The following is a 24,131-nucleotide window of genomic DNA, read 5'->3' as shown; positions in this document are numbered from 1 at the left end:
TCCCCGCTAATTGAGGCCCTCCCACCTCCGCTTATTGAGCCCAACCTATACTTAAACCAAACACATAATTAGGCAAACCCCGATCTTGACCCTCGCCTAATCAAACCTAATCCCAAACTTACCCCAACTGTTTGGATCCTACAAAGTGCAACAAGCTTCTTTCCTTAAGAAAAAACTAGCCTTCAATAGCCTGATCTCCGAGCCAAGCACGAATCCCCATATTGAACCCCTGCCCCCACCATCCCTTCCCCCTCCTTACCACCCTGGGCAGCCAACAACGGATCCCGAACTAATATGCTGAGGAGGAGTAAGGGGTGCTTATTTAATGCTAGAGTGCTGTTATTCCCCTTTCTATTAATAGTTTCGTCGAAAGGAAGAGGAAGAGTAAATCTATTTTTACAGCATTAACAGTCGTGTCGTGATTTTTTTTTTCGTTGGGTAACCTATCGAGTGCCAATGCTTTTTAGTTATTCACTCATCAATTTTGTGCCGATGACAACTAACAGTTTTCCCTGCTGAAATAGACCGGCCTATCAGAATACCTACTGAGAAAATTTGAAAAGTCGGTGTCCCATATTCTACCGAAAGTCAAACATAATAGTGTGCCCCTGATTTCTAGCGGAACAATACTTCCCACATTTCCAGAGAGTACCTGTTGTTTTACCTATCTAGGGTGTGTCGTTTTCAAACCTAGTATTTTCGAGAGCTTTTATGCTGCCAAGTATTACTCATTGATGTGGTTCATTAAAGGGACCTTAATTAAGACTCCTCATTTTCTGGAGGAAGCATTCAAAAGAGTTACGCGCCTCCCCCGAATCCCAGGCAGTCTGAGTGGTGAGGCACGCCCTCCCTAGCTTTCCAGGTTACGCAACTGAGTTTGAAGTGACGTGTCGTATCTCAACATCCGGCCGGGACCATGAGTTTGACCACGATGGGAACGTACAACAATAATATTTTTACTGAAATAAATCTGCCATCGGAAATTTAAAAATCACGGGGGGTGTTGGGACAGCTATAACCAGGGGCAAAGAGGACAGGACGTCCGTACTATGCCGTCTGGCATGAGGAGCTGGCCGCCTGTTTAATGCGCAGACCATTTTTTTTTACTAAATCGGGTACTCAGACCTCACCGCTGCACTTGGCAACGACCCTGCCCCTAACATACCTGCCCGTAAGCTGACGTGGGTTCAACTTTCACCCAATCCGGCCTCTCTCACCAAGGCATTTCCACCCCCCCCCCATCTCACCCATCTACCATCAATCTGCGGACGCAACCACCTAATTAATGCTTTACAACCTTCAGACCCAAACGGCCTAAACACCCTGCCCCTTCACGGCGGATACAGAACCAAATTGTCTATGTGCTTCCAGTTATATTAGGCGGTGAGTGGAGGGGTAGGGGGCAGGTAAAATGACCTGATACCCGGCAAGCTGGCCGTTACAGAAACAAAAGCCGTGGGGATGCCTTTCATTTTTCCTTCATTATTTTTCCTGACTACATTATACTAGCATTTTGGGTGGCGACGGTTCGAATCCTGGCCGCGGATCACATCTGCGTAGAGTTGTGCGTTGGTTCTCTCCTGTGCCAGGAGGGTTTCTCCGTGCCCTCCGGCTTTCCTCCCTCCGGCAAATCAAACACTTTCGATCTCAGGCTGTGCTCCGTGGTCATATATGGGTCGATGTGGCCGGCAGCCCGACCACGTTGTAGCCGCGTCCTTCGCAATTCAGCATCCCAGCTGCGAGTAAGGATGATTAGCCTCCCAAATGATTAATTATTATATTTCAAGAATTCGTGGGGGAATTAAACGAGTGGACTACACCACCGTCTTAGTAATATTTACTGCTCTTGTTCAATTATTGAAAGACAAATAACTATTGGTATCAGTTCTGTTGCCCCCTCCCATTTTCAACCCCTAACCCCCTCGACACACATCTGTACCAGGCCTTGAACACGAACCCCAAATTCAAGACGACAAAACAGCAAAATAACTATACAGAAATACAAAGTAATTCACTGAATTAGTGCAAATATTTTTAATATCAAATTGACTAGAATTGTTAATAATAATCACTGATTTAAGTACTTAATAGGACATTTGTTCACAAGAGCAAGATTGGTATTTGCTTGTTCATTTCGACGACAAACGATTTTTTTGCCTTTTTTTTTTAGTAAGTAATCAAAATGTCTTTTCAATTCTACTTTCCGGAGAATTCGAGTTCATTCCTCCAGAGTGTATTACAAGGGGCATGTATTATCAAAAACTAGAGTTTTCAAAAACCTTGTTTTTTAGAGTTTATATCCTATATCTTATCACATGATATTACTAAATTAGTTAAGCAGTTAAACAAAGAAAAAAACTAGAGTTTTCAAAAACCTTGTTTTTTAGAGTTTATATCCTATATCTTATCACATGATATTACTAAATTAGTTAAGCAGTTAAACAAAGAGATATTATGAAATGTACATGCAATTGCAAATAAGAGGGAGAAAGAAATTTGTGAGGCCCACCGTCAGTTGGATAATCGCACTAACTATACCCGCCTTGACTCTGACCCCACAGGCACTTTCTGTCGAGATATACAACAGGTACTTGACGATATGCGATCACGTGACCAGCTGTCCAAGAAAGCTCACAAATTTCTTTCTCCCTCTGATTGTAGGACTGCCAGATTTTACCTTCTACCCAAGATTCACAAGGCTGGCAACCCCGGTAGACCCATCATCTCCGGTAATGGCTCACCCACGGAACGCATCTCCCTGTTCATTGACAGTTTTCTCAAACCCCTTGTCCCACAGATTTCGTCATACATTCACGACACCCCAGACTTCCTACGCAAGCTTGAAGGAATCAAGGACCAGATTCCCAGCACGGCCATCATTGGGACTTTCGACGTCTCATCTCTGTACACCAACATCCCCCATGAGGAGGGTGTTCGTGCTTGCTCCTTGGCTCTGGCCAAGGCAGGACACACGACTCCTCCCATCAGTGATGTTGGCACCCTCATGAGACTTATACTAACGAAGAACAATTTTTCCTTCCTTGGTGAACACTATCTACAGGTACACGGCACTGCAATGGGCACTCGCATGGCCCCATCCATGGCTTGTCTCTTCATGGGTGACCTCGAAGAACGCATTCTTGCCTCGGCCCCATGTCGCCCTTGGATCTGGTGGAGATATATTGATGATGTTTTTTTTCATCTGGACCAGTGATGAGGACAGTCTCTTGACCTTCACTAACCACATCAATTCCTTCCACAGAACCATCAAATTCACATCGGAGTTCTCGGCTCACCAAACCCACTTTCTGGATGTCACCGTCCGCAAGCAAGGCAACTCACTAACCACTGACCTGTATTCCAAACCCACAGACACCCACCAGTACCTCCACTCCTCCAGCTGTCACCCCAGGCACTGCAAAACTGGCATAGCGTTTAGCCAGGCACTCAGACTCAGAAGAATTTGTTCTAATGATTCCGATTTCTCCCGCCATACACAGATACTGAGGAACAACTTGGTGGCCAGGGGTCACAGCTCTCGCCAAGTTCATCGTGCCATTGCCAGAGCTAAAGCTATCCCCAGAAATCTAGCTCTCACGGGAAAGGCCCCTGATGCCATGGCCAAACCCATGATTCCCTTGGTTACCACGTTTCACCCCAATCTCCCTCCCCTTCGCAAAATCACTAATGACAATCATCATATCCTTCATACTTCAGATCGCCTTGCCCGCGCCATCCCCAACGGCCCTACATTGGCTTACAGGCGTCCTCGAAATCTACGGGACTTGATTGTTCGAGCTGAAGTCCCATCCTTAGATGCATCCCCTCCCACCCAGCATGGTACTTTCAAGTGCAGTTCCAGATGTGTTGTCTGCCAGATTCATATCCAGGAGTCTGACTCCTTTTCTGGCCACTCTTCTGTCACTACCCACAGAACCATTGGTAACATCACTTGTAACACCCCTAATGTCATATATCTTATTTCTTGCAGGGTCTGTGGAGTGCAGTATGTAGGTGAGACTAAGAATACGCTCAAGAAGCGTTTCTATGCCCACCGGTCAACGGTCAACACCAAGAAACTAGACACCCCTGTTGGTCATCACTTCAACCTGCCTAACCACTCCATTTCTGATATGATTTTGCAGGGCATTGAATCTCTTGGCCATCGCAAGGACTCAGTTCGTCTCAGCAGAGAGAAAGTGTGGATGAATCGTCTTCGAACTATTCAACCACATGGTCTCAACATCCAACTTGGAAATGATTAATATTTTTCTTCCTCCATTGTCTTCTGTTACAGATAATCCACCTGGTCTTTATTGTTTGTGTTTCCCCATCTTTCCCCATCTTTCATCCCTTTCCACCTCCATACTGTTCCCCCCCCCGCATAATCCCCCTTCACTCCCACACTCTTTTGTCCGTTCCCACTCCCTGTGACCTTTGATCCTTCCCCTTTATGGTCCCTCCCCTGTTCATACCAGACCCCTTGTGGTTTGCCATCTCCCTTTGTTTCTTTGTTCTCTCATCCACCCTCCCCTGCATCTTTCCACACCTTTCCCACCTAATCCTCCTTTTGTGTTTCTTCTTTCATCCCTGCATGTTTGTGTGCACCCCCATGTTAATGTATGTACCTCTGTCATTTCTGTTTTAGCCTCTGAAGAAGAACTTGCTAAGTTCGCAACGTCAGGCCACATTAATTTTTAGATTTATATATTTCAGGTCCACCCAGTCAGTAAGCAGTTTGCAGCAGTCTTACTTTTTTCAAGACATAATTATGTGAGTTTTAAAGCAGCATCTTCATTCAAATTTAAGTCCAATTTCTCACCTTTGCTCATTCAAAATTGCAAAACTTTCTTTCAAATGCACTTAAACACGGGCAAGCGTTTTCGCACCCGGTTGAGTTTAGCAAAAATATAAAAATGTTTCAGGGTATCTACATTACCCGCATAACAAGTGTGCAATCTAGGTAACTTGTACATTGAATTCAATTTGGTAAATACGTTTACAAAAGTAAGACATTCAACTAGTACTAGGGTAAAGGTGTTACAAGTTTTCAAAGGAGTCTGACTTTCATATGACAGCGGAAACAAGCCTCTTTTCTTAAATGAAGTTTGGATGAGAGAAATTTATCGTAAATCAGTATTAACCTGAGTGTCTGAACAGCAGCACCATGGCCTGCTCCGGACATGTGGGAGGGGAGGGGGGAGGGGCCACATTACCAGCTGGGGGGGACACCACAAGAAAACACACAATTGTAGATAATGTTTTTACGCTTATGGTTTTTGCCAATGGGGGCTTAGCAGTTGCTCGCTTTGCGGAGACCACTATTTATGAGGCGCCCCCTCTATTGATGGAATCTTAACACTTGTTTTATTTAGCGCGTCCTTTCTCGAAATAAACTTTCATTAGTTGTTTGACGGTTTCTCGCGAAATAGAATCTCCTACATCAAGACCGATTACTGGCCGAACCTACAACTTAAAACATCTGGGCCTGGTAGGCTCGGGTTATTTCGTGTGTCATATTTCTTGGACGTTAACTTTTTGTTTTCATTCGGTTTGTATTTTTCGTGTTTAAGATACTATATTTGTTTCGGTCATACATGTATTATTGCTTCATTGTTTGACAATTCCCCCATAATATTAAATCTCATAATGTTACGCAGTCATCATGACAAATCACTGGACGAAATTCTAATTTTGAAATACAGAATTAACTCGTTTTAGGGGCAACAACTCAAGAAATACTACATGTATTCAATTAAAATTTCAAACACCATGCGTTGGAGATCTACAGTCATAAGTATTACTAAAAAAAAAATCGGGAAGTACGTGTAATTATCACTTATGTCTTTAGGAGTCGATTTACAGGTCTTGGGGTGCAGCCCTGTATTAAAATTCCTATAGACACCAATGCTAAATGCCCATACTTCAAAATTCTTGTAAAAAACACTCAGAACTCTTACAGGTATAATTGCACAGAAAAAAAGGTAATCAACATGTCATTTGTTATTTTATTTTCATTTTTTTGTGGGTTGACCATTGACTTTTAGAGATATTCTCACCCAAAGAAGGCGACCCCTATTTGTTCCCGAAGTGGAACAGTAGTCATCTTCAAAAACGATCCCTCCACAACATGACACAATAGCGCCACTTTCGAGCCCAATTGCATCCAAAATGCTCCGGGCCATAGAGTCCGGGCCATAGAGTTCATTACCATATCTCTTCAAATCCCCAATTTTATGGCTCTCAGAACTCTGTAATATTATGTTGAGGGTATAACTTTCTTTCATGCACTCGGCGGATGGATTTAGGCCTATTTATTGGTGTGCACCCTTTACCATCCTGCATGGGCGGGATTTTTTTTTCTCTCCCAAACGTCAGCCGCATAATTGGTACACGGTGGTCGTTTTGGAATTTACTTTTCTAAAAACGTGAGAAGAAGATATAAATTAGAAAAAAAAAAATGAATTCAAACGTAATGAAATTCGGACTCTATTTCCCTTCACTGCTTCAGAAATACGGCATATCCCACAAAAAAGGGCACCTCTTTTTTTTTTAAAAGGGTACTTGATCAGAAAAAAAAGCACTTCTTCTTCTTCAAAAAAGGGCACTCTTTACAAATTATTAGGGGGGTAAGCCCGTTGAAAAAGGGCATTTGAATGGAAAAAGGTAGTCTTTACAAAATATGGGGGGGGGTAAATACCTCCCTTACCCCCCCCCCCCCACCTCCGCTGGCTTCGCCTGTTATCTCCCATTAATCTGCGAAACGCAACCATGCACCTAATCTATCCCCTTCAAACCCAAGCCAATCTGAACACCCTGCCCTTCACAGGCGGATGAAGAACAACACTGTCGGTGGGCTTCCGGTTGTGTTGGGGGAGGGGGGAGGGGGGGGGGGGCAAAGATACTTGGGCCTGACATCCAGCATTTTTCATTTCTCATTTTGTTCTGTCTAAATGTTTTAGCATTTTAAGAATCCGTGAGGTAAATGGGATAAGTAGACTACACCATCGTCTTAGTGCCATTCATTGTTCTTGATGAATTATTGGAAGATAAGTAACAATCGGCATCATATTTTGCTCCCCGCCCCTCATCTTCAATCCCTAACCCCCTCGACACCACTAATCATTCATCCTCCACCCCATCTATCCTCAACCAATGTTAACCCGGCCTTTCATTAACACCGATCCCCAAATCTAGTGGTCAAAACAAACACAAATTGACAAAAATACAGGTAATTAACTGACTCTGTTTGCAATAATTTGTAATATCAATGGGATTAAAATTGTTATCTATAATCTCAGATTTAAGTACTTAATAAGAAATTATTTTGTTCGTAAAAGTCAGACTGTGATTTCCTCGTTTCATTTCAACGACAATATTTCTCTGTAATTTTACTTTCTTGAGAGGAATTCCATGGAATGTATTACGAGTGGGACAAGGTTTCCCACATTGTTAAAAGCTCAATGTTCAATTAAAGTAATGTTCAACATACAGTTTTAGAGTATTTATATTCGATACTGATTACATGTTATATGATTAATTTCTGTGCTTGTATTAGTTAAGCTGTTAAACAGAGCACATCCTCAATTGTATACTTGGAAAAAAATGTTTCTTAGAATCAAATACATACTATAGAATCATAATTGCGTAATCTGCTGATATAGTGTCACATTATCAACTGAAATTACATCAAATCGTAAACAATTTCATCATAGTGAAAGCTCTAAAACTCAACTTTTCACATGAAACAAAAACTCAATTACACATGTATAACATGGGATACGAAATAAAGTGTTTAACAAAAACGGAGAGTTCTTGGTTCACTGTGGCGCAATTTAAAACTCTTGTTTTTTCAAGAAAAAACACTTTCCAAGGATAAATAAATGATATAACCCAACTTCATTTAATCGCTGGCTGTATAATGTATGCGAAACGCAAATGAAAAAAAAAAAATATATATATATATATATATATATTTTTTTAATACATGCATTTGTTACTTGCCAGACAGACTATTGTAACGGTTTATGTGGTTTTTTTTCATACGATTACCTGTTTAAGAAATAACAACATATATGCAGAAGGAAGGGTCGTACACCCATACTTCAGGAACTACGTTGGCTCTCGGTTACGGTGCGGAATGAATTCAAGATACTTCGGTACTTTTCAAACTTATCCGCCATGGTGAGGCAGCGCTACGGTACTTCACAGAGTAAATATCAGTCCATGCGTTTAACATTCGCACTAAAAGCTGTGATGGGGTTCAGTTCAACCTTCCTAAAGTTCGTACAAAACCTGGCAAGGCATATAGTGACCGTGCAGACTTCCACGTTATTTGAGAAAAAAATAATGAATTTGAAGTGTTTTTCAATTGCATCTAAAACCTTCTTTTTCAAAAGTCATATATTTAACTTCTTTTTAATTAACTGTCTTTATGCAGTTTTTGATACTTGAATGTAAAATGCTTTGTATTAAGAATCAATTATCTTTCTTATTATCATGACATTGAACATTTTTCTTTTAATTCATTGGTTACTGTTTTGGCAAAATGGAAAGCGGAACCAAAAAAAATGCAGCACTACTCCTGTATAATTATGCGTTGTGATTTAATTTTATTTATTTAATTATTTATTTATTCGGAGAAAAGGAGGAAGCCACTGAATGAGGTGTAGTGAAAGGTCGAAGAACTCTGCGCCCTACCGTACATGGTAACATACACCGAGTCTCCTCGCTGCAGGACCAGCACCGCGCTCCCAGACAACTGACCAAGTTGATTTGATGTACTGTGGGTACTGATCACATGGTAGTTGTTTTTAACAAGATGGATGAAAAGGGTTCCGCTGTTGCTATACTTAAGAACAGAAAACGTAAATACGTAGGTGCCCGGCACACTACATGTGAACGTGCCGGTCTCGAGATCGAAGCTAGTACCCGGCAGAAGGGTTTCGGCCTGCTGGAATGGCAAACGGGTGTCGTGACTCGTAGAGGTATCCGAGTGGATCGTCCTCACCACGGTGAATGCCACCCGCTGGTTGGAGTTGTCTGGTGTCTCCCCTGGCTCACCCTTCTGACCTTTGACACCAGTTTCCCCACTTCCTCCAACAAAACCAGGTAGCCCTCTCGGACCTATCTTGCCGGGCAGACCAATCCCATCATCACCTTTAGACCCAGTGTTCCCAGTTGCTCCCCGCTCACCCATAGGTCCAATAGGGCCAATCTCACCTTGCTGACCTGCATCGCCCTTTGACCCCGGCTGACCGTACGGCCCCATCGGTCCTACTGGCCCAGGCAGACCTGGTATGCCGGGTATTGCAGCAGGTCCCTGGCAGCACTGCTGACACACCTGAGACGCAGGACCATCGCCATCCGAGGGAACCGGCTCAGTAACGGAAGCTCGGAGCTTGACAGAGTTACCCAGAAGGAGGGCGATTGACAGAATGGTGGCCACGTAGATCTTCATCTGAAAGGAAAACAATGCAGGGCCTAAAATTACAAACAAAATCACTACATAAACTGAAGAATTTGTATGCGAAACATAACATGTAGCGGATAACATGTAAATGAAAAGGTTAGTTCTTTTTAAATCGGTTGACATGGCAACTACGGGTAATCCACATTATTGGGCTTGTTAGTATTATTGTTTTGCCCGCCGATAAAAGTTTGGAAAGGAGACCGAATTACGTCAGTTTTTCAAGAGGAAGGCGCGCTTTTCTACGGTCATGATAGAATCAATTAAACATCACCACACCGACCTCAATGGTTTTCTCTTAAAGACTTGAAGATCAGGTCACAAGAAGAGGTCACAAGAAGTTCAGTGTAGGCTGAACAAAAAAAAATGAACAACAAAACGCGATAACGTTTATACTTGAGTAAGTAATGAAATAATGTTATCATTGGTTTGAATGAAATTGTGTGTTTTTTTTATTTCATTTTTATCAATCATAATTCGAGAACAGGAACAATTAAACACTTATAAATAATGTACAAATTAATATTTGGCCAGTATTTTCCTGGCCGAATACCTTCAGAAAAACAACATGTTTTAATGTGGCTATGTGAAATTTCTGGGGTAACTAAATGCTGCCTGAAATCACCATTCAATTTATTCAAACACATTCATTAAAATTAAAATTCTTTCCTCCCCCAAATGTATGCATTTTTAGGAACTATCAAGCGACTGAAGAGTTTTTGAAAATCATAATGCGAGTTTTTAAACCAGCGAATTCTGCATTCCAATAGCTTTTTTCCCGTCCAATTGCACAACTTGCCCGTTCAATATTCGAACACGTTCATTCCAATTCGAATATAAATGCGCAAGCATTTTCAAACCCAGTTGAATTTAGCGAACGATCAAAATATTTAAGGGTATCCTCACTTTACGCGTAAAAAAGTAGGCAATTAAGGTATTTAGGTAACTTCGCCCCTGGCAATAAACTCTCTGGATCCGCCATTGAAGATATTATTTGGCAGTGTTAAAACAAAGTATAAAATTTCATAAGGTTTTGATAAAATTGTATAAAGGAACGTACAAAGAAAATATAAAATGTCAGAAGAAGGAAACATGAAACGTGCATATCAGAAGTTAACAATTACTTTGGCAATTTATGAGACACGGCTTGCTGACTGTGGTTCCCTTAATGAGAAACATTACACTTTTTTCTGGCATGGCAAGAGCGCAGAAGAGACCCAAGAACACGGCGTTGGCTTTGCAGTGAAAAACACTCTTATTGCCACAACTGTGCCACCGACAGGAGGCTCCAAACGCATCTTTGCCATCCGTATATCCACCAGCAGTGGACCAGCCAATCTTCTGAGCGTTTACGCCCCAACCCTCTGCTCTCCCCCTGTGTCACAAGACAAGTTCCACGAGCCAGTTATCGAGGCCTACCGCGCCGCCTTCCTCAAGTACAAAGATAATCCATTGACGAGGAACATTGAGGCTCTTAGAAAAGCCAGGGGCAAGGCCCTGCAAACGGCTCGACGCTGCGCAAACAACTACTGGCTCAAACTCTCCTCCAGCATACAAGCCGCGTCCGACACAGGTGACATCAGGGGCATGTGTGAGTTGATCAAGCAAGCCACAGGTCCCTCCATAAAAAAAACCGGCGCCTCTCAAATCCGAGTCCGGTGAAGTCATCACCGACAGCAGCAAACAGATGAAAAGGTGGGCTGAGCACTACATGGAGTTATATGCCACAGAAAACACAGTGTCAGAGGAGGCTCTGAATGGCATCGCAAGCCTGCCTATGATGGAGGAGCTTGACAAAGACCCTACGCAAGAGGAGCTCAGCAAAGTCATTGACAGACTCGCTTGCAGCAAGGCCCCAGGTGCTGATGGGATAACACCTGACATCATCCAACTTGAGAAACCAAAGCTTTTGCCATATCTTCACGACCTCCTCTGCCTTTGATAGAATGAAGGAGCCGTCCCCATGACATGCGTGACGCCAAAATCGTCACGCTGTACAAGAACAAGGGCGACCGCAGCGACTGCAACAACTACCGGGGTATCTCTCTACTCAGCACTGTGGGGAAGGTCTTCGCACGCGTTGCCCTTATCAGGCTCCAGCTTCTGGCGGATCGCGTCTACCCCGAGTCACAGTGTGGCTTCAGGTTATCAAGATCCACGATGGACATGATCTTCACCCTTCGACAACTGCAGGAAAAATGTCATGAACAGAGAAGACCCCCGTATCTCGCTTTCTTCGACCTCACGAAGGCCTTCGACCTTGTTAGCAGAGATGGTCTCTTCAAGCTGCTTGCAAAGATCGGTTGCCCTCCAGAAATTCTTAGCATCGTGACATCTTTTCACAACAACATGCAGGGCTCAGTCTGTTGTGATGGAGAAACTTCAGAGACCTTCCCAATTTGCAGGGGAGTGAAGCAGGGATGTGATCTTGCACCGACCCTCTTCGGAATTTTCTTCTTTCTCCTGATGTCGTTTACATTTCGCTCATCCCCTTAAGGCGTCTACATACACTCAAAAGCTGATGGCAAACTCTTCAACCTTGTCTACTTGAGGTCCAAGACCAAATTGACAAGTGTACTCCTAAGGGAAATGGTATTTGCCGATGATGCAGCTCTAGCATCCCACACAGAGACAGGGCGCCAGCAGTTGGTTCGCAAGGAGTTCGCTCTCACCAACAGCATTAAGAAGACCCATGTCATGGGCCATGAAGTCGAAACCTCACCGTCCATCTCTATTGACAACAAGACCCTAGACTGTGTGAGCACCTTCACGCACCTCGGATCTACAGTCTTGCCAGGGCCGCCGCAGTGATGGCCAGGATGGCAAAGAGAGTGTGGTCTAACAAGAACCTAACTGTGTGCACAAAACTTCAGGTCTACCAAGCATGCGTCATCAGCACTCTGCTATACAGCAGTGAGGCCTGGACCACCTACACCAGACAAGAAAAACGGCCGAACAGCTTCCACCTTCGCTGCCTACGCCTCATCACATGGCAGGAGAAAGTCCCCAACACAGAAGTCCTGGAACGTGCCCACTCCTCCAGCATGCTCGCCATGTTGAGCCAGCGCCGCCTCAGATGGCTCGGTCACGTCCACAGGATGGACTCCAGTCGTCTTTTAAGGGCCATCCTGTATGGCGAGCTTTCGTCAGGCTCCATGCCAATTAGTCGTCCGAACTTACGCTTCAAGGACGTGTGTAAACGCGACATGAGGCAGACTGGCATAGACCCAACAATTGGGAGGAAGCTGCCCAGGATCGCAGTGCTTGGAGGCAGACAGTTGCCGCAGGGGTCCACCGAGCTGAGGAGAGGCGCACCTCCTTGCTGCAGGAGAAGAGGCTGAGGAGGAAATTGCGAGTAGCACCCCCCACTCCTGTGTCAGCCTCTTCTCCCTTCATCTGCGCTAACTGCGCCAGAGACTGTCATGCAAGAATTGGACTACTCAGCCACAGCTGCCGCTGCAACAAAGACGACAACCTCCCGGACGCAGTCCATATCAGTATTGACGGACGGATGCCTACTACTACTTAAATACTCTTTATGCTAAAGTTCAAACAGGATTTCTAAGCAAAGATTGGCCAAATTGTCCCAGTTCGACGGTGGGCGTAGTGGAGGGGGATCCCTAACTTCTTTAAATATCACTCTCGCACCTTAATTTTTAATCGAATGACGTGTTATGTTTATAATGTTGACCAAAATGTGTTAAATGCATCAACAAACACAGTTTTCCACCAAATAAATATGCTATTCTGATGCTTAATTGCGAGAAAACGTAAAATATAAACCACTCACTTTGATGTAAAATTCTTGAATTTTATCAGGAAGAAATCCTCAACACGTGTGCAGATTGCTGGCGTAAAAAATACCAATTTATGAAAATGAGTAATTGAGTTATTTTCTGAATTAATTGGGGAACCGATATCATACCAGTGAAGTATAGTGGCGATAATATATTACAGGTGGACCACCGCAGTTAAGCTACAGTCTTTACAAGGAAAATTATTTCCCCGATGGTGAGAAATCAGCGCACCTGTTTGGCTATTACCATCAGCCACCATCTGTTTGTCAACCACGAATGTGTCTAGGAACATATTTAAGGTTTAAGAAAATCTGTTCCATTATTGGAAATCTTAAACACTGAAAACATTGCTTTTTTTTCAAAAAGATATTTAACGTGACATTCTCAGTGGAACCCTGCATGCAAACATGGCTGAATTCATCTGAAAGCTGGTGCTTCAAACGTTGAAGTAGGACAGCAGAGCAGACGGCCCGAATAATTTGTACAAACATCAACGCTTTACATGATTCCTTGAAATGAATCCAGCTACATCAAGCAATTTGAACTTGAATAAAGTGTGATCATGGTCCGGTCCGTTCGTATGTGCGCCCTCTAGTCTATTCTGACCGGTAACACTTTTATCAGGCAATGCTGAAAAGTAACGCTCTGGCCTATACGTGTATAGTGATCAAACCGGAATGGCGCACTGTGAATTAGTGAAATGACACAGTTTAAAAACAAAGCACAGAGGGTATTGAGATTATCCAAATTTTAAATAACACAACATAGGACAGGATGTTTGAGATGTCTCGATTTCCTTTAAACTTTCTTCCGTGGCCAGCTTCCGCATAACCTTTTATCCTGAATTAGTTAGAGTGATTGCCGGAAAAAGGTGAGCGTATCGCATCGGGATTTTATGGTTAATACGATAAATAGTGAAAACTAGCCAAAAAAATAAAGGGGGTGATTGATCATACTGATATTATGGGACAGGTGTCAGCTTTCGCAAGATTTCATTCTTTGAACACAAAAAATAATTAAATATATCATCTGAAATATTGTGTAAGTGCGTGAATTTCAATAACAATAGGGAACTGTAATCAGAATAAGGAACTTGATGTAATACGCTGTTGAAAACCTTCAGCCAGGTATGACTTGAAAACTGGCGAATCCGAATGGCAATAACAATTAACTGTAAAACTTCCATGAATTTATAGTGTGCTTTCGGTAGAATTCAAGTAAATATTCAAGAGCTAGAGAAATCAGTCAGAATTGTGGACAATTGTTTGTTGAGAGTGTACCATGGAAGTAGCAGCGATAATATTGTCAGACAGGAATTCCTTATTCCGAACAAATAAAATAAAAACCCTGATTAGTTTGCTCTTAGCTTTTATTGCCTGAAACTTTGGCCTCACAAAATGTTGGTCTAAATCCGCATCAAGAGCTAATTCACTATATTCTATACAACATAATACCTGTTGATTATTCAATTACCAATATCGGTAAGTTATCGAGTTACCGTATGGAAACGGGATCATCATGGTCGGAAATATTTATATCTCGCCGTTTTGCCTATAAGCAAATTTGTGTCAATGTCATATATCACAAAAGATCAATCCAAAAGTTAGCAGAATTATCGTAAAAGATTGTTTCACTCACCGTGCAACTCTTGTTCGATTTTGCAAACAGTTCTCTCGGGTTGTCGTCTGAACGTGGACATGAGCTGCGGTCGTTGTGAGGAGTGAGCCGGCTGCTTGTGACTTAAATATTGACGTCGATTTCCCGAGCAGTGACTAAGGAACTTGCAAGCCCGGTTTGTGATTGGCCCCCTGCGCGCTGTCAATCACACATCACTGACTCGCTTCATATTGATGAGAGGAAGATGATGTTAATGTTACATTGCCACACGTTAAAGCGAAGCTTGTATCACCGACACTCAAATAGACGCACCTAATTGGTGGAATGATTGTGTGGATGTCGGTGACACATTCAAACAAGTGGACTGTGATTGGCACCTGTCAATCACAGACCACTCACTTGTGGTCACGACTTGTTAGCTGACTAACTCCGATTGGTGGATAGAATAATGACGTACATCGGCCATACGTGATTCAATCAGTGTTTGTTTTGCGCTTCGTGTTATTTAATGGAGCCTCGCATTTGGTGGCTAGTATTTTGTAGTCAGGTTATGCAGTCTACATTTTTGATTGAAAGACGAAGGCGTAATAATCTAGCTTGAACAGAAAAGGTAATAAGAACTTAATTTATTGGGCGCATAACATCCAGTCCATGTACAGTTGCCGCCCTCTTACGGTGAAGTATACTTATTTTGCAGAACCCAGCTGTTCCCAAAGGCAACTTAATTATAACCATTCATCTATCCCCATCCACACGTCAAACGTGCGCTCGGCTCGGCAACTTCTTGGCATGCAATCGATCTTGCACCTGCAGAGCCCCTCACCCCCCCCCCCTAATTGAGGACCTCCCGTCTCCGCTTATCGAGCCCAACCTATACCTAAAACCAAACACATCATTATGCCAACTCCGATCTTGACCCTCGCCTAATCAAACCTAATCCCAAACTTACCCAACTGCTTTGTTCCAACCATGTGCAACAAACTTCTTTCCTTAGGAATCACCAGCCTTCAATATCCTGATCTCCAAGCCAAGCACGAATTCCCTTATTGAGCCCCTCCCCCACCATCCCTTCCCCCTCCTAATCACCCTGGGCAGCCAACGGGGGATCCCGAACCAATAATGCTGATGCGGAGAAGGGTGAAAGCTGTACGATTTCCTCAAACGCTCATATTTAATGCTAGATTGCTGTTGTTCCCCTTTCTATTTATAGTTTCTTCGACAGGAAGAGGAAGAGTAAATCTATTTTTACCGCATTAACAGTCGTGTAGTGACATTTGTTTTCCGTTGGGTATTACTTATCGAGTGCCACTGTTTTTAGTAATTCACTCATCAATTTTCTGCTTATGACAACCAACAGTTTTTCCCGCTACAATAGGCCGGCCTATAGGAATACCTACTGAGAAAATTTGAAAAGACAGTGGTTCATATTCTACCGAAAGTCCAAAATAATCACTAAGTGCCCCTGAGTGTGCCTGACTTTTAGCGGAACAAAACTGTCCACAATTCCAAACAGTACCTATTCTTATACCTATCCTGGGTGTGTCGTTTTCAAACCTAGTATTTCGAGAGATATTACGCCGTGAAGTATTACTCATTGGCGTGGTTCATTAAAGAGACCTTAATTAAGACTCCTCATTTTCTGTAGGAAGCATTCAAAGAGTTAAACGCCTCCCCCGAATCCCAGGCAGGCTGAGTGGTGAGGCACGCCGTCTCTAGCTCTCCGGGTTACGCCACTGAGTTTAAAGTGACGCATCGTATCTATCTCAACATCCGGCCGGGACCATGAGTTTGAATACGATGGGAACGTGCAGCACTAACATTTTAACTGAAATAAATCTGCCATCCGATATTTGAAAATCACGAGAGGGGATTGTTGGGACAGCTACAACCAGTGGCAAAGAGGACAGGACGTCCGTACTACGCCGTCTGGCATGAGGAGCTGGCCGCTTGTTTAATGCGCAGACCATTTTTACTAAATCGGGCACCCAGACTTCACCGCTGCACTTGGCAACGACCCTGCCCCTAACATGCCTGCCCGTAAGCTGACATGGGTTCAACTTTCACCCTATCCAGCCTCTCTCACCAAAGCTTTGCCACCCCACCCCATCTCACCCATTTTCCATCAATCTGCGGGACGCAACCACCTTTTTAATGCCTAATACAACCTTCAGACCCAACCCAACCTTACCACCCTGCCCTTCAACGGCGGATACAGAACCAAATCGTCGATGTGCTTTCGTTATGTTGGGCTATGAGTGGGAAGGGGAAGGGCAGGTGAAAGTGCCTGATACCCGGCAATCAAACCGTTACAGAATCGAAAGGTGTGGGGGATGCGTTTCATTTTTCCTTCATTATTTTTCCTGACTACATTATACTAGCATTTTGGGCAGCGTGGGTGGTTTGTGGGTAGTGTTTGCCTCTCACCAAGGTGACCACAAATGACGGTTCGAATCCTGGCCGCGGATTACATGTGAGTATAGAGTTGTGCGTTGGTTCTCTCCTGTGCCACGATTCTCAATGCCCTCCGGTTTTCCTCCCTCCGGCAAAATCAAAACTCTTTCGATTTCAGGCTGTGCTCCGTGGTCATAATAGGCGCCTTTAAGTTGTGTGGGTTGATTTCTAATGTAAAGTCTATAGTTTGTAGCCTACTAACTGTACAAAAATAGCCATAAAGTTGTACATTTCGAAGACCCCAATTGATTTTTAGTGGATTCTGATAGAGGAAGACATGCTCTATCAAGTCATTTTAATTTTGTTGATTTTCCGAATGATACATTAGTGCATACATTGTGTCAAAGGTCACAATAACATTTTAAAGGTCACGTGACCTACTTTCACAAAATATAAAATTTGACGAAGGAGTTGATTTGAGCATGCAATTCTTATTATTCCGATACCAAATTCGCATATATTTGATGAAAATTGACATGGTTTTGACATATTTCTATCAAAAGGGTGGTATTTTACTCTTAAAATTTCCGTTTTTTATGGTTTCTGCCCTGACCTCATAGTAAGTCTGATCCGGCTAAAAATTGGTGTGCATTGCTCATCAGGACCAACAAGCACAACAATTTTTATCAAAAAAGGAAGACATGACGTTTACAAGTTTTAGGGTTTAACTTTCTTTCATGCACTCGGATGGTGGGTTTAGGCCTATTTACCGGTGTGCACCCTTTACCATCCTGCATGTGCGCGATTTTGTTTTTCTCCCAAACGTCATCCGCATAATGGGTGTACGCTATGGTGTTTTGGAATTCACTTTTCTTAAACGTGAGAAGAAAATATCAATTAGAAAAAAAAAAGAATTCGAACGTAATGAAATTCGGACTTTATTTCCCTTTAACAAAATATCCTTTGAAGTCTAAGGTTAGAAAAGAAAAACAAATCGGGGACAAACAACGGATAATCGAACCTGCAACCTCGCAATGCAAAATCACAACCCTATCGACTGAGCTATCGCACTGCTCGCCAAAATGTGGGGGAAAATATAGTTATATACCTGCGTACGTATTATGAAAGTATCGTAGAGGGCGCTAAACAACCATGTATGTTAGTGCAGTTTAGCAAAAGAAAATTTGCATCCGGGGCCATGGTTTACCACGATGGGAACGTACATCAAAGCTAAATCACTGAAATAAATCGGCCAACGGATATTTAAAAATTGCGGAAGAACATGTTTTACTGGTAATAATTATAATGTCCGCCTTTTGGAGGTCAAGTGTCAGGAGAAAAAAACCTGTCTGCATGTCAGATTTGTTTTGCCGATGAACCCCTCCCCCTGCGAAAATTCCTGGATCCGCCCCTGCACACACCCACCTCCCCCATGCACGTGGCGATGACCCTGGCCCTAACATACCCGGTGTTTGTAAGATGAGTGTATGAGGAAATTGTACAGCTTTCACCCTATTCAGCCTCTCTCACAAATGCTCTCCCTCTCATTCTCACCTATCTCCCATTAATCTGCGAAACGCAACCACCTTATCTCTATCACCCTTCAAACCCAAGCCAACCTGAACACCCTGCCCATCACAGGCGGATGCAGAACAACACTGTCGGTGGGCTACCGGTTGCGTTGGAGAGGAGGGAGGGGGGCAAAGATTCATGGGCCTGACATCCAGCATTTTTCGTTTGTCATTTTGTTCTGTCTGCATGTTTTAGCATTTGAAGAATCCGTGGGGTAAATGGGATAAGTAGACTACACAATCGTTTTAGTGCCATTCATTGTTCTTGATGAATTATTGGAAGATAAGTAACAATCGGCATCATATTTTGCTCCCCACCCCTCACCTTCAATCCCTAACCTCCTCGACACCACTAATCATTCATCCTCCACCCCATGCAACCTCAACCAATGTTAACCCGGCCTTTATTAACACCGATCCCCAAATCTAGTAGTCAAAACAAACAAAAATGGACAAAAACACAGGTAATTAACTGACTTTGTTTGCAATAATTTGTAATATCAAAGGGATAAGAAATGTTATGTATAATAAGAATTTATTTTGTTCGTAAAAGTCAGACTGTGATTTGCTCGATCATTTCAACGACAATATTTCTCTGTAATTTTACTTTCTTGAGAGGAATTCGATGGAATGTATTACGAGTGGGACAAGGTTTTTCACATTGTTAAAAGCTAAATGTTCAATTAAAGTAATGTTCAAAATACAGTTTTCGAGTATTTATATTCGATACTGATTATATGTTATATGATTAATTTTTGTGCTTAAATTAGTTAGGCTCTTAAACAGAGTTCATCCTCAAATGTATACTTGGAAGAAATGTTTCTTAGAATCAAATATATACTATATAATCATGATTGCGTAATCTGCTGATATAGTGTCACATTATCAACTCAAATTACATTAAATCGTAAACAATTTCATAAAAGTGAAAGCTCTAAAACTCGACTTTTAAGAAAAAAGTTTCCGAGGATAAATAAATGATATAACCCGACTTTATTTAATCTCTCGCTGTATACGGTATGCGAAATGCAAATGAAAAAAAAAACAATATTTTTTTTAATACATGCATTTGTTACTTCCCAGACAGACTATTGTAACGGTTAATGTTTTTTGTTTTCATACGATTACCAGTTTAAGAAATAACAACATATATGCAGAAGGAAGGGTCGTACGCCCGTACTTCAGGAACTACGTTGGCTCTCGGTTACGGTGCGGATTGAATTCAAGATTCTTCGGTACTTTTTAAACTTATCCGCCATGGTGAGGCAGCGCTACGGTACTTCTCAGAGTAAATATCAGTTCATGCGTTTAAAATTCGCACTAAAAGCTGTGATGGGGTTCAGTTCAATCTTCCTAAAGTTCGTCCAAAGCCTGGCAAGGCATACGGTGACCGTGCAGACTTCCACGTTATTTGAGCAAAAAATATTGATGCCTCCCACCTCCGCTTATTGAACCCAGCCTATACCAAAACCAAACACAGAAACATGCAAACCCAAATCTTGACCCTCGCCCAACCAAACCCAATCCCAAACTCACCCAACTGTTTCGATCCATCCGTGTACAACGTGTACAGACTTTTTTCCTTAGCAATTACAACATTAGGAGGGCGTCACTTTCTTGTTGCCCATGATAGTGTACTTATAACAGAGTTGTCATTTTTTTCCGACGCTTGATCGCGAATTATTGTTCTCCTAAATGTAACGTGGGATGTTTGTTTCTTGGTGGGCCGCTTGCATTTGTTCTAGCTCCTGGGAAAAATTAGGATCCCGGACTACCTGTTTATTGTGAACCAATTAATTAACTATCATACAGCACAAACTGTGTGAAGCTGTGAGTCACCCGGATTTCCAATTTCAAGGCATCTTTATGGCCAAGTTCTTAGCAAGTTCACTATTGACCTAAACTTGTTTTTCTTTATATTTTTTTAAATTACTGCTTTGCCAGTGTAGATAAGGCTGAATATTACTTTATGGTATTAAAACGATTTTATTTTTTTTTACAAAATATTAATTTGGTAAATAACTGTTAACTTGCATTCACGTCAGTCTGCAAAGCCAGAATTGGCAAGGGCTACACTGTGCTTCAGGTTAACTCAGTGAATAATGGACATGTGTGTCATTGACCCAAAACATTTCCTTGGCTTATGCTATTGTTGAGTGGTCGGGCACAACCCGACCACTGTCTGGATTCGTTCTCATAAATCTTTCTTTCTTTCTTTTTTTCCGGACAATACTTCTCCGCGAGTTTTCTCCTAAACGGTAAATGGTATGAACTTGTAACTTTCAATATATATCGACCCTCGTCCGAAGTGATGCATATTACTCTGACGTCATGATTACGTCTTCAGGTCTCAAATTACAAGTGATTTTATCTGAAAAAGTGACCAATTACTTTCACCTATAACTCTTGAACTAAACATTCAATGATGTTTGTATTCTGAAATCAGATAGACCATTAATCGCTCAACAGTTTTTGTCGTGTACGTGAACTCGCTTGACCTTTACTTCCGGGTCTACCGAAAGGTCAAAGTTAGGTGAATTCAAAATGAAGACGTTAGCCTGACATCAAAACAAAGCAACATTTCTTCCGAACGGTTCACGGTATGATCACAAAAACTTGTGTCAATTTGTACCATGTTACGAAGATGTTATAAATCTTGTTACGTCATCATGACGTCATCAGGTATCAAATTACAAGCGACTTAATGGCAAATTATGACAAAATAGCTTGCATTATATCTTTTGAACTAAATAGAGTATCGTGTTCGTTTTTTCGTGAGGTTGTAGACTATGCCGTGAGAAACATTTCGTGTTCACGGACGCAAAACGCTTGAAATTTACTTACGGTGTTACCGGAAGTGCAATAAAAACTGAATATAACTCAAAAGCGGAAGCATTTTACTACAGACATATATATTATGAAAGTGTTTAGTGAGGAACGCAAGACGCAAAAACCAGTGTGATGACGTTAACATCTGAAAGGGCGCGCCCTATCGGCACATAAAATAGAGTTTCCCTTCTTTAATTTTAAAACCATCCGTCCAAATCTTACAAAATCGCCTCTTGATATTCTCTGATTAACCACAAATAACTTGGCAAGGTTTCAAAGTCATGACGTCATCAGACCGGAAGTTACTTTAAGGAGAATTGGAGAACTAGGGAGCATTTGCTCACTCGCCACTAGTGCAGCTCTGTTTACGTGGGAAGACTGGCTCATATCTAGGCGCTCTGAGCAAACTTTCGTTAATATGCGGAAAGTGTGTCGGTTAAACTTACTTCCTCGCATCGCATCATAAAATATAAGTTTTCCTCTTTCAAATCAATATAATTTCTTCATGGTTAAAGGCGAATAATTATGTGCACTTTTTCATTGAAAAACGGGTAACTCAGTGAAAATTTCGCGTTTCCTATGGAGGTCACGGCACATTTCCCCGATTTTTGAGGGTGCGGGTTTACTTCTTCGAACAGCACACGTGTGAACTCGGTCGCATACAATTACCTCGCACGGTTTCTGAAAGATAACACAATAAGCTTTCCATTCATGTAACAACCGTTTTGATTGGTTGAGAAGAACAAGGGGCACTTTTCTTGTCAAATCAGACATCGCTTTTGTTCTGAGGATCGACCTGCTGTTTATGTATAGTCCGGTCAACGCAGTGGGGCTGTGCAGGTCGCCGGGTCAATGCACCGTTGTGTGTGACCGCAGAGTATGCAGGGCTTTGATTTTCTGCACATTTGGGTGGCAAAGTTCTCCATATAGGATAATAGTTCTAATTTAATTCTATCATTTGATCCCTGTCATATCTTCGAAGTCCAAATAATGATATACATTACAATGTTCACCTTTGGATCTATAATGCTGTGACGTCATCCAACCGGAAGTTAGGTGTTATTAATACGTCATCAAACCGGAAGTTAGGTGTTAATAATACAAAAAGTTATATTTCCCAAATTTTCATACGTTATTTTAACTTACAATGAAAAATTATCCTCTCCGAACTTTATCAGTATTTACTAACAGTTTTTGACTGATGACGTCATCAAACCAGAGATAACTTTTGTTGTGCACATAGAATGTTTACTAAAATTTATCACACCGTTAAAGATACCTTTTTGAAACATTGATTGTACTTGAAGGGATTTAATTTCGTGATCCTTTTTTCTACATAAACATATATTCCTAACTTAACTGGGCAGTGTATAATGAAAAGGCTGTCGCCCGACCACTCTGCGTTTGTAACTCAACAAACGCGAAACTCTCGTTTTTAAATTATGATATTGTTTTTAACTGGCAATTAGCCAAATAGACAATGAACTGTTAGGAACGATGAACAATTCACTAATGACGCACGACAATTCCTATTTGATTCAAAGTTAAATTTCTTGAACTTCATCAAGCAGTTTTCTCGACATGCTCAACGCATTATTCGTGTGTTTGGTTAGAGAATGTTAATTGCTGTTCTTTTTCACAAAAACACTGGTTCCTTCTGTCTATTACCGCAAATATCTCAACTTATTTCTCGAAATGTCATATGATTCTATCAAACAGTTTTATATTGTGTTCTGAATGGTTAACAAGGTTATGTTTAAATATGTAATATTAATATTGTAGTTTTCTGGTACTTCAAAGGACTTTTTTTAATTGTTGGTAAAGTATAAGGAAATTATATGTATGTGTCTACTTACATCCCAAACGTCTTGAATCTGAGTGGGAAGTCATATTACTGGTTAATGTTTTATGGCAACTATACTTTACTTTGAAAAATGTAAAATTGCCATGGAAACAATTTAAATATTTCAATGAACATTTTGGTGCAATGTATTTATTAATATACATTGAACTGCAAATACTAAATTAAATATAAAATACATGTATAAATAATATACAATGTGCTCAATTTTAAATAAAATATCAAGGACTCCTGAATCCAAAGGGAGATTGGTTGCTTCAGTTTGATTAGTATTCATTTTGAGTTCGCGTTACGCAAGTCCATATATACATTATTTTATAATACGTGCATTTGTTAATTCTCGATTTAGATTATTGGAACAGTTTGTTTCTTATTTTTGGTTCATCCGAGAAATATTTCTGAATTTGACCTGGTGACCTGGCTCACCCTTGTCGCCCTTTGACCCCGGCTGACCGTACGGCCCCATCGGTCCTCCTGGTCCAGGCAGACCTGGTATGCCGGGTATTGCAGCAGGTCCCTGGCAGCACTGCTGACACACCTGAGACGCAGGACCATCACCGTCCGAGGGAACCGGCCCAGTAACGGAAGCTCGGAGC

General features: G+C 41.9%; 1 protein-coding gene across 1 annotated transcript; it reads right to left on the bottom strand.

Annotated features, from left to right (window-relative positions):
• Positions 1-8,632: 8,632 nt before the first annotated feature.
• Positions 8,633-9,460, bottom strand: LOC119745090 (collagen alpha-1(X) chain-like). The gene has a single exon (XM_038221313.1). It carries the CDS (start codon positions 9,458-9,460, stop codon positions 8,633-8,635), a length of 828 nt encoding a protein of 275 aa, XP_038077241.1.
• Between the last annotated feature and the right edge of the window lie 14,671 nt (positions 9,461-24,131).

The sequence above is a fragment of the Patiria miniata genome, unplaced genomic scaffold (genome assembly GCF_015706575.1).
Source record: "Patiria miniata isolate m_02_andy unplaced genomic scaffold, ASM1570657v1 HiC_scaffold_7, whole genome shotgun sequence".
Taxonomy (NCBI): domain Eukaryota; kingdom Metazoa; phylum Echinodermata; class Asteroidea; order Valvatida; family Asterinidae; genus Patiria; species Patiria miniata.
Note: the sequence above shows the minus strand (reverse complement) of the source record. Positions and strands in the feature narration are given on the sequence as shown.